Here is an 11,844-nt window from a genome sequence, read left to right as displayed (position 1 = left end):
TACACACAGCAGGGATCAGTATCCCTGCTGAGAATCCTTCAGACCCCATCCAGAACCACTTAATCATGAGCAAATCTTATTGTCATCTATCCTGGACTCTCAAAGAGACATTTTGCTAGTCAAAAGCTGAGGATGAGGTTATACTTTGTGAAGCCAAAAGTTCAGAATACTGAGTAGTTTTAGTTTAGTTTAGTTTAGTTTAGTTTAGTTTAATTTAGTTTTGGTTTTCTTTTTGGCAAGTTTACAGTTGTAGTTGTTTTATTTAAGAGTTAAACTCGCAGGGTAGATATGTAGCCCTGTGGCATGCCTGCAGGAATTCAGGCTGAGTCAGGGCTTCACACAATTTTTAGCAGATGCTGTTAGTGGCAGCTGCTGTGCCAGTGTCACGACTGGTGACAGTGACTCCCAGTGCTATGCCAAGCCAAGTACCACTTTAAAGCAGTACATGCTACATCACTGGTGGTATACTGCACTTCAGTGATGGTACTGTATTTTGGTAGCCAATAGACTTGCCATCCAATGGTCCCTTACTAATCCATCTACTAATTATACCTAATTACAGGCGAAGCTCTACATGTTTTATTCACTGGAGTCCCAGTTCTTCTAAGTTAATATTTTTTCGTTCTGAAATGAAGGATTTTCTGGAGGTCTGCAGGAGATTTTTTAATTGGCCTGCAAAAAGTAACCAAAAAAAGCAAACTTCTTGTCAGGAGACTCAAATTTAATGCACCTCCGCTGGTGTCCATGATCAAAAGAGGCTGAAGACCACAGTACTGAAGTAAGTGTCCAACTTTCAACGTGCAAGCAGCCCTACTAAAATCAGTGAGGCTATTTGGATGCTTAAAGGCAGATACCCACTGAGGCGAGGCCTTCTGCTGTACCAGTGCAAACAAGAAATTGCGTGAATAAAGACTACAAGATCAGGTTTCAGGCCTCTCCCTTTGAGATAACAGTTACCTTATCATAGCAGTTTTACCCTTCTTAGTAGACTAAGGAGATTGAATGTGTTTTTCAGATGCAAGAGGAGTCCTAACAAACACATAGTTGTCTTCTACTCCCATCTTAGTTTATCGAGATAAAAAAGGGGGGAGGGAATCCTATCTGTGTCAGTAGCAGTATCTTTTGCTGTTTCTCGTGTCTCCTTTGTATTACAACTGAGTTGGAAAATAACTGCTTGTGGGAGGTTTTCAGAAGCAGGAGTCCGTACAAAAGATGCGGGAAACCTTAAGAAACTGTACAAAGACCAGGTACTAACCTGCCCAGCTGCAGTCCAACCTTTTACGTGCTGTTCCCAGCAGTTTCCAGAGCAAGTAACACAAACCAGCCTAATCCCAGCCTGCTCTTGGCAGTCTTGAGCTACTGTTTTAATTGTCATGTCAGGTTGCCTGACCCTACAGTGCAGAGTGAGACTTCTCTGTTCAGTTAACAAGGAATGTTTCATCTGCATTCATTAAAAAATAAACTGATCTTTGTTCCTCTCACCTCCACCATCCAAAATCCATCTTCCTGTGAATACAAACGCTGCCAAAGCTGCTTCAATCCACAGCTTTCTGGGTGAAGTAAATTGGTTTCTTCTCTGGGTGTATTCCTTTCACCTATAATATGTGTCATTGTATCTGACTGCGGTAATTGCTGCACTGGTTATGCTCAGTGCACAGGTCAGATAATCAATATGTTTTACCATTTAAAACCAGAGGGATTTATGATCATTTTAGAGTCTGTCTCCTGATCTTAGCTATTCAGAGTTTGTTTGTTTGTTTGTTTGTTTGTTTGCTCTTTTTCTCCTTATGGCTGAGTGAATAACAATAATGTTGTTAATATGAGGTTTTTACGATTCGTAGCACTTTGGGAGGAATCCTACTTCCTTAGAGGCCAGCGATGCTTTGCTGAAGTAAAATGATAGATCCTCTATCATTTCAGGTACCATCTCATTTTAATACCACTGTGATGAGCCGCGTTGCACGCTTACTTAAAGGAATAGGTCATTCAAGATACCAAGGTCACACCCTACTTTGGAGGCAAGAACAAAAACCCTGACTTGCCTCAAGGGAAGAAAGAACAATCTAAGAGTAACAGAGCAAACTTTGTCATGCAGCCACTGAATTCACTGGAAATTTCAAAGACACTACATTGTGAACAAATGCCTCCTTTCCAAAGCTTCTTATCCTGTTGTGCTGGAGCTTAGCAACAAGTTTGTCCCAGTCACAGCGTATGTGTGACCTACCCCTTGGGCCTAACTGAAAATGCGTGTGGCAGGGAGGAGTGATGTGATCCCCATCTTCCCGACCCTACTCTTCCTTCTTGGACTCAGGGATGTGAAGGAGGGGGATTACACTTTCCTATGCACAGGACTATGCTTTCATGGCGGGAACGTGTGCTCATTGATTTGCTCTACCGTTTGCAATTTAAGCAGACTGACTTGCTTTGCTGTAGATACAGCAGGATGTGGTGATTGGTGCTTTGATGGTCTTCTGGAAGAAGCTCTTTAAGGAAAAAGAGGCATGCTCCCCTACATCCTTCTGCTATTATTCAGGTGTGATTTATACCCAAACCTGGGTAAATACATTACAATAAACACAAATGTGCATTTTAAACGCATTCCTTGTATTATCCCCCTTTTGGAGTGTGTCTTCCATGCACATTCTAGCTGACAAAATTCATGGGAAGAAGCGTTGCATTTCAGGCAAGTTTTGAGGCTAATGATTTTAGGGTGAGTAGGCCTACACCTGCACAGGGGGCAAGATGATGGGAGTAAGCGTGTGGGGAAGAGAAGGTCCCGATTCCCTTCCCCTCAGGACGCCCTGTAGGCTTTTTGTCTGTAGCCCTCCTGGTTAGCCCATAGCAGGCACCCCCGGCCAGCAGCAGAGCCAGCGCTGTCTAGGGAAAAGTGTCACATCAAGACGACACGGGAAAAAGTCCGGGGCTGCCCCACGAGCACTCGCAGGGGGGAGAAGGAGCTGCCCCCGGCGGTGCGCGTTTCGCCTGGCCCACCCTCCCGGGGAGGAGGGCTTTTGCCGGCGGGGCTCCCCTCTGCAGGGGGAGCGGGAGCATCCCGCCGGGGGCGGGGAGCGCGGCAACCCCGAGTCAGCAGCGAGAACCACCCCCCCCCCGCCCCCCGCTCCGGCAACCCCCTCCAGGCTTTGCGATCGGAGCCGCCGGCAGGGCATTGCCCTTTTAAGCTGTGGCCCCACTGCCTCCTCCCCGCCGCCGCCGCCCCCCCGGTTCCCGGAGGGGCTCCGGCAGCCGCCGCGACCTCCCTCCCTCCCTCCTTCTGTCCCTCCCGGCGGCGAGCGGCAGCTGCGGCCGGGCGCGGGGCCGGAGAGCCGCAGGGCGGCGGCGGGGCCGCAGCGAGCCGGGCTCCCCCGCTGCCCCGCTCTCGGCCGCGGGGCAGCGCGGCGCCGCCGCGCTCGGGGACCATGGGATGCTGCACCGGGCGCTGCACCTTGATCTTCCTCTGCACTTTGCAGCTGGTAAGTGGCAGCGCTGCCCCGGCGAGCGGGGCCCCCGGCAACGCCGCCGCCGCCGCCGGAGAAAACTTCGCGGCGGACGCGGAGCGGGTGCGGCGGGGCCGGGGGGGTCCCCGGGGCAGCGGCCGGGAGCGGCGACGGTGCTTGGGCTGAGCGGGGTGGGCTTGGCTCCGCGGGACGAGGGAAGCGGGGGATTTTGGCTCCCCGGGACGGACCAGGAGCATCGGGCTGAGAACAAAAGCCTCCCGCACCGCCGTGCCCGCTGCCCTCCCGGGCGCGGGGCGGCGGGGTCACCGGGGCCGCTGAGCGCTCCGGTCCCGGCTGAACTTCCAGCTTGGCGTCGGCTCTCGAGAGAAGGTGGGCTGGATGCCAGCCTGCCCTGCTAGGGACTCCAGCTTCCCAGCTTTGCTACACGGAGGTATTTACTGGTCTTCTTAAAACTCGGGAGTACATTTAAAAAAAAAGTCCTTAATTTATAAGTTTGCGGTTTATCTAAAATATGACTAAAAAAATCAGTCCGCCAAAGGAGTCCCAGAAAGCTTGGTGGCAATGTTCGAAACCAAATCAAAGTTCATACGTGCCAAAACATATTGGTACCTTCAGCTTCTTCTATGCAAAGCTGCAAAAAAGGACTCATTTAAGGCATCTGTGTCCCTCCCAGCTTGTTTGCACTGAAGGGGTCTGTGCAGATTTGGAAGTAATTGTTTAAAATGTTCTCATGATGAAGTGCTTTTATATCGTGTGTCTATGTATTTATTACATATATATAAAAACTTAACGATGTTCAGAAAGTGTCGTCCCTTGTGCGCACAGATTCCTAGTCCTCATGACATCTGCATACATGTCAGTGCAGAGCAGTGATAAACAAAGGTCTGGTTGTTTTATGAGGGTCTGTGCATCTAGCTTGGATGTGGAGGGTCCCCTTCTTGTCAATAGCTAATAGGCTCCAGGGCTTCTCCAGCCTTAAAAAGGAAATGACAGCAAGTATATATTTAATTTCATTTAGTTTATCTGAATTGGCTTTATTTTGGGCTATTATCAGTGTGGAGGGAAGGACAGGCTTTCTTCTAAGTTCTGTTGAATAATAAGCTAGTGCCAAGGGGTGATCTAGTTAAAATGCTTTGTTTTGGAGTTGTTTACTGTCACACTAGTTTATTTTCTGTGAGGAGGCAGTGAGTGGGCACTTTCCTAAAGGTAAAAGAGACCCTCTCATTAGAAGAAACTGGAATCCGCTAGTTTTTAAATGTAAAATAGCCTAAAACTGAAGGGGAATAGGGTGGGAATGCAATCCTATTAACTGTGACTAGCACAATCAGAAGATGTGGATGGAAGATTGGACTTGAAGTTAAACAAAATAGGGAATAGAAGTCTGTTTCGTTTTTTTTTTTTTTTACACAAAGAGTATCAGCAGGCATACTTATGAGTGAGTTGAATGGCTGGGGAGTGTAGTTAGTCTGCCGGATTATTTCTTTGATTTTTCACCCATGATCACAGAAGAAAGGAGCTGTATCCTGTGTTACGTTTGAAATTGGTATCTGAACACTCACTGTCTCTTAAACCCGTCAGTATGTCATCCTAATTTAAAGCACACACACACACTCTCTCTCTGTCTCTCTCTCTGTCACACACACACACACACCCCCCAAAAAAAATAGAGACTAAGAAAAAGAAAAAAAAAAAACACGAGCTGCTGGTGCTGCTCTTATTTCTGACAAGCGTGGGAGTTTTCTTGTATCCAAGATACAGGGACAAAGAACCCCTAGCATTTTATTTTCGTTAGGACCCTCCTCCTTGAAGAAAAGAATCAGTTTGGCTCATTCTTAAGCAAGTTTGGATGCTTCAGACCTAGAGATTTCCCATGGCACTTGCTAGGTGAGTTGGTAGAGATGGAAAAATGTAAACTATGGGGAGGGGATTCCCGGAGCTCTGCTCCGATGGGGGTGAGGTCAGGAGATCCTGGCTGGTTCCCAGCAAGTGTCTGGGTGAGTGCAAGATGAAGCCTGATTTTTTTTTTTTTTTTTTTTTTTTTTTTTGCAAACCTTGTCTTTAAATGGTCACATCATTAACACATCAGTACAGCCAAGTGGCCTGCAGGGCTAGCTGCTGTTCATAATGGGTTCTGTTAATACAAAACACTGAAGTGATCAGGCCAGGATCATCAATAAATCATGATGACATGAACTTCCTTTGTTCTTCTTACGTCTCTGCTCTTCTTCATTTGATACTTTGAACTCTTCATATTCTTCCCTATACGTTACCAAGCATCATGTCTCCCACTACTGAAGTCCCAGGGATGAAATCCCAGCTCTTCTATGGTCAATGAATGCTTTGCCTCTGACTCGGGGAGAGGATTTCAGCTGTAGGACTTCCAACTCCAGTTTGCAGTGTACCTTATGTTTCTTTACTAGAAACTCTGTATTTTCATGTCTGTTTGTCTAGGCCTCATTGGGGCTTTTTATATATGATGAATAGAAAAACAAAAGAACCCCCCAAAAAACAAAAAGAAGAATTCAGGTGACAATGGTGTTCAGATATTGTTTTATTATTAGGTGTAAGTAGTTGAGCGAGCGTGTGGGGGAGTGTTTGCAAACTGCAGTTTAAGTATTTGTCTGGAAAAAAGGCAGAAAACAAACATATTAATCATCGCTGTATATGCTCTCAAAGAAAAAGTTTGTGATCCAGTCAGAGCGCAGAACAACATGTGAATGCAATGACCTGCTACGCATCGCGAATACCAACTAGATCCTCAGCCCCCCACAGGCTGAGAGCTCGTGGCGGAGACAGGCAAGGAGAACCGTACGCGTCTGTCTGAAGAAAATCAGGGCTGACTCCCCAGTGGTCTGCTAATCAAGAGGTGGGGAAGGGAAGGCTGTAGTTTGAATAAATAATTTGCCAAGTTCCAATTTTAGGTTATTGTTGCCTTGAAATGTCCAGGTTAGGATCTTGCCGTTTAGCTGATTAGTGCTGTAGAAGGGAGGCTACAAGAAGATTCTGGCTTGGGTTCCCTCCCTTTGATCCCAGTGTGTATCACTGTCCTAAATCCTTCCATTCTTCCCGATCGATCCCTCCCTTCAGTGGAACAATCTGGGTGAACTGCCAAATCAGGGCCACCCTGTAGATGAGCTTAGTCCCAAGTGAAGAGCTGTTTGGAGTTTTTGCATCACAAGAGTAGTAAAAAAAGCCACCACAGCCTCCTGCTCAGGACCTACCAGCAAAGGGGAAATGAAAAATGCGTTTCTGACCCTATCATTACGCTGGTCAGGTTAGGGTGGATGGTCTTTCCTATTAATTTCATATAAAGTTGAAACATTTCCATGGATATGGTCACCTCAGTTCTCACTTTGTCTAAACATCTCTGCCATTTAGATGCTAATGCTACCTACAGGGGCTTTCTAGCCCTTGCTCACGCCTCCCAGCCATCTACCTTGGTGCAGCTGGCATATTAAGAAAGATTGGTAAAACTTAACTGGGGCATAGGCCGCCTCAGTAGAAAAATAACACCTGGACGCTGCAGAAGGCCTCTGCAGAGAGTTAAGAAATGTGCCCTATAGAAATTAGTGTTGAAAAAGGTTTGTCAAGGGCAGGATTTCGGAACCTTTGCAGTATGACAGAAAGGGTGTTGCACCAGCAGGGCCAAAGAGGACTGTGGACTGGGTGGGTCATGGTGAGAAACCACAAATATTTCCCCTGAGACCCAGCCCCCGTTTAACATATCATTCCCTTGCTCCTTTCCCCCCTGGCAGCGTGAGATTGCACCCAAGTGGTATATTTCCTAGGGTAGTAAGTGATTGTGCACTGAAAGCGCCATGTGAATTTATTTCCACCAAGCTGAGCATGGAAAAATTCCCCATTCCTCCCTGTGCCCTGTCCCAATAAATCAAACAACTGTAGTTTCTTTACATTCTGTCCATGGATTTGAGAGCTCAGATGCCAAGCAAAGCCTGGAGACAATTTTACAGATACAATTATAAATCCCCGTAGAATAAGGGGTTCTAATGGAAAAAGTGACTAATACTTCAAATGAGCACAGAAGGCGGTGCCCCGGGAGAGGACTGCATATTGAGACTAACCAAAAGTAACTATATACCTTTATTTATTTATTTTCCCATGCTCTCTTTCTCCCTCACTCCCTTCTCGCCAATACTTTTTTTAATCTCTTACAGAAGTGGGTGACCAGTTCTGGAAACTATTTGAAACCAGCACAGATCCTTCTCTAACAACTCTTTCCTGTATCTAAGTGGCCATGTCAGTTTGATCAAGACATAAAGTGATGAACAGCATGCTGGGGGGTCAGGGCAGAAGGGGATCGTGGCAGATAGGCCTTTGGAATTGCACAGCTTGTTGGGCAAGACAGAATCTGGGCAAAAAAAGCATGAGTGAAAATAGGTATGCTCGGTCCAATAAGCACACTCCCCTTCTTTCCTAAGCTCCAATGCTGATTTTAGGTCCTGATATGCACCCCCATATTGATAACATTTGCATTCACAAATGGACCCTGGCTTTCTGCCTGGATTTTGGGGGCTCCATCTTCTTAAAAGAATAAAAGCCCGAATTCTTTGGGGAATTCCAAACTGAGTGCCTGTTTGCTGTCATTCAGACTTTCCTTAGGGCATGGCCAATGTCTGATTCCCTGCAGGCTCCCTAGCCCACTGTCTGCTAGATCTCATAATCAAGCATTGCTACGTGGGCCTGCAAGAAGGAGGTAAGCAGAGCATCTTCCTACCCAAGGTAAGGAGCAAGCAGGATTACAGCTTCTGCGCTTTGGGGGCTGTGGAAACAGCTTTCTCTTCTCTGTCGCAGGGACATTTTGAATTGGAGGCAGTGTATGGGAGGCAGAGTCCATCTCAGCCCTCCTCTACAGCTGTCTCTGGAACTGGGGCAGCTTGATGCATCTCCTGAGGGAGTTTTGAGCTCACACAGCTGTGGTATGGCTGAGCGCAGAGCATTAAAGGAAGAGCAGGTGCAAGGATAAGCACAGTGTCCCCCTCTTCATCATGCTGATCAGAACCAGTCCACAGTTACCTTGTGCTCTCCCCATCTGTTTGTCGTCTTCAGATTTTGCGCTTAAATTATAATCCCTCTGGGGAAGGGACTATCTTTCGTGTATATGCACAGCACCTAGCACAATGACTGCTTGAACCTTTCCTGAAGTCCTTGAACAGTGCTCTAGTCTCAATAATAATATAAGCCTGAAGACTACATTTGACAGATGCTGTCTTCTCTGTGTCTGTTCCAGACAAAGGAAAAGTAAAGCTGTGCCAATAATAGAGCTCGTCAGCATTTTCCACTGAAACTGACTTTCAGTAGAAACCTGGGGATTTGACTAAATGAATATTTTCATGAGAAGTATCTGCTTTCCATAGACAATTCTGTGTTTTTTTTTTTTTTCCTCCACAGTTTTGGCCAGAATATTTTGGCAAAAAATCAAAAATGTGCTGGCAAATGTTTGCTACGGTTGCAAACATTTTAAATTTTGGAGTTGTGGGGCTTTTCTTACAAAAAGTTGAATTTTTGCATGAGGAAATCTTTTCTTTTTTTCTTTTTTTCTTTTTTTCTGAGCAGCTGGAGTCAGAAACACTGTAGCACAGTGGTCTAACCCAAAAAGCTTCTGAGCAGCACGAGGGAAGAGGGTTTGGGGGTATGCGCAGCACAGGGTATTTCAAACGTACCCCACTGCAGATTGCACGTTGCCAGGCAGTCCACATCCAGGCTTCCCGTAGTGGTGGCAGAAATTGCAAATGATTCCCAGGAATCTAGTTTCTTTGTGTCCTCTGACCAAACCTATGCAGTGTTTTCAGACCAGGAAAGAAATATGGCAAAGACCAAGACAAAAATCAGCCCCCTTGCACTGCTTTTTCCTAAGGTGTTTTGGCAGAAGTGTGGTTTGATTCTTTCATGATCTGCTAGTCCGTTCCAGACAGACTGGGAGTGCAAGCAGTGGAATTGACTGGCAGGAGTTTTCTTCTGAGATAGTCTTGCAGTGTGGTTTAAACTGTGTGCGGACCCGTAAACTTGCCTTGCAGGATTGTTTTTTCTAACAGAATTTTAACCTAGCTAATCTAAAGAATACTGATGCTTATTTTATCAAATTTATAATGAAACCTAGAACCTCACTGGGAAGTGTCCCATAGCCTGATTTTATACCATCTCCAAGAAATGTAGAAGCCTCTGACCCTTCTGTGCACAGAGGGTGAAGCTGGCCAGGCTGTGCCCTGGCAGCGGTTCTGCTCTCCTTTCTTCTTGATTCCCACTGTTTCCTGCTGAACTGGATCTCACAAGTCCTAGGAGTAACAGGACATTCAGCATGAAGGAGGTGGGTGGAATTGGGCCGACTGAGAGAAACGGACAAAGATTTTTGGCTTTGATCAACTGATTTTTTTTTTTTTTCTCGCACCTAGACCTAGTGAAAGCTGAGGGCAGGATAGTACTGAAGTCATCTCTTCTTTGAGTCCTGGCTCTCTGTTTCAGCTGATGCAGTATCTTTGACTGACCACTTTCTGATTTATCTGGGCCACGCTCTGCTGCTTGGCCTCCCCTTTTTCTCTGTATGAGCACTAGGGTCATGCAGGAGGGCAGGGAGCCGTCGTTCCCCTCGCAGCGAGCCTCTCCCGCGGCACGGAGCCGAATCCGGTGTGGGGTTACGGGAAGGCCGAGGGGCCAGACGCGCTGCGCCTGCCAGCACGCCCTGCACAGCGCGGGGACATTCCCGGAGCGGGGCTGACGTTGCTCCATTGTGTGCTAATAATATAAGGAAACTAAGATCACTTTGGCTAGGGTGCAAGGTGGAGCTTTTCCAAGAATCTGCTATAGGGGCCCTCAAGTAGGAATTCTTGGAGGATAAACTAGATAACAAAGGCCAGATTGTGGTCTCTTGTTCTCCAGAAAAACTCTGGAATAGCCCATTGCTCTTTGAACACTTAAAAAAATGCATATGATACAGCAAGCTCCAAGAGCCCCAGCTGTAGCATCCCCTTTTTCCATTAGCGTATCGCTGGCTTTGAGGTCAGTGGAACTGGATCGTTCTTTCTAATAAAGGAGAGATAATTTGTGATTTAATGTCCTTATGAGTGTGAAGTTCCCTTTGTCCCCACTCCTCCTGTGTTGGACTAGATGTGATGACTGCACCTAACAGTATATGTTATATCTGCATTTTAGTTTGGTAGAAGATAGTTTTCAACAAAGTATAAATTTCCACAGATTTTTTTTTTCTTCTCAGAAGTAGCACATTCTTCTTCCATTCCCCACCTCTGGAACATGAGGGGAAAAAGGACATTTCTGGCCAAAAAATAAAAATACTCTGGCATTCGGCAGTGTTTGCTGAAAGTGATGGGGGTTTTACTGTGCCAAACCCCAAATATTTTTAACTTTTGAAAAGTATTTTCAAGAATCTTTCCCTCACAAAGCTAAAATCTCACTTAAAAAAATCAGATTTTTTGGGGAGGGAGGGGGAATTTTGTGCTCTGACACATTTATATTTTAAATATCTCTGACACTGCTGTGTCAGGAGCTCTGTTATAGCTCCTAAATATTGGAGTTTAAGTGGAGAGCTCCTCAAAGAGAAAACACAGGCTTGAGCATTGCTGCAGTGTGTTGGCTGGCTGAGTTGATCTATAGTTGATCTATCTGTTGCTGTAGGCCAACACTTTTGATATTTTTTTTTGTTGAAGAAAACTCAGTAAATAATGCCCTGCAAAGCTGCTAGTCTGCAATATTTCATAATCATTCCAGAATCATAATATTACCTTAAATTTCATGAGATTTCAATATAATAATAAATGACTTCTGCTTGGCTAGTTTATTGAGCTTTGATGAGGGTCAGAATTTTATTTCATCTTCTCATAGCCAGTATTATTACTAAATATAATAGTAGGGATTAGAAAGGCAGGGATTAATAGTAATTAAAAAGTAGGGAAATAATTGTACTAAAATAATAGTAGGAAAGTAGGGATTAATAATAGGAATGATAAAAAATGAAATCATTGGAATATCTAACAACAATTTTTGAGAAAGGGCTTCAAGAAGGATGCTGCTTCTCATCAGTGTATCACACCTGCATTTCATGACAAACACAGAATGGTCAATGGTGATGTTTCTCTGGCTTCTCACTGGATTAGCTGAGACCAGGGTCCACTTCTGAAAGTCCCTTTAAGGTGAAGAACACCAAGTTTAATTTCATGTCATGTTCTGAGTTTCATAGACCAGAGAGGGACAAGCAACAGTTCTCAGCTGGGGTGAGATCAAAAGATCCTCCCTGGACTTCACTGTAGCTCATTGACATCGACTGTCTTTTCCAAGAGATACTTTTTTGGTCTCATTTCCGGAAGGATTCAATTGCCATTTTCCTGGTGTCAGTGGCGTGTTCGCAGCACAGCTGCTT

The 11,844-nt window shown here is 45.6% G+C and overlaps 1 protein-coding gene across 3 annotated transcripts in view; it reads left to right on the top strand.

The window, feature by feature from the left end:
• The first annotated feature begins 3,310 nt into the window (after positions 1–3,310).
• The window catches only part of NKAIN4 (sodium/potassium transporting ATPase interacting 4), a 57,399-nt gene continuing 48,865 nt past the window's right edge, over positions 3,311–11,844 (top strand). For 2 of the 3 annotated variants that reach the window (XR_011135374.1, XM_068912884.1), the window contains exon 1: positions 3,317–3,470. Coding sequence is in view for 2 of the 3 variants with exons in the window: in XM_068912884.1 (XP_068768985.1) it covers positions 3,417–3,470 (54 nt within the window). In the remaining variant the exon portion in view is untranslated. Of the gene's footprint in view, positions 3,471–11,844 lie in introns of all 3 variants that reach the window. The other variant, XM_068912883.1, reaches the window with a different exon arrangement.

The sequence above is a fragment of the Struthio camelus genome, chromosome 18 (assembly GCF_040807025.1).
Source record: "Struthio camelus isolate bStrCam1 chromosome 18, bStrCam1.hap1, whole genome shotgun sequence".
In the NCBI taxonomy this organism is placed as follows: domain Eukaryota; kingdom Metazoa; phylum Chordata; class Aves; order Struthioniformes; family Struthionidae; genus Struthio; species Struthio camelus.
This window is presented reverse-complemented; position numbering and strand designations above follow the sequence as displayed.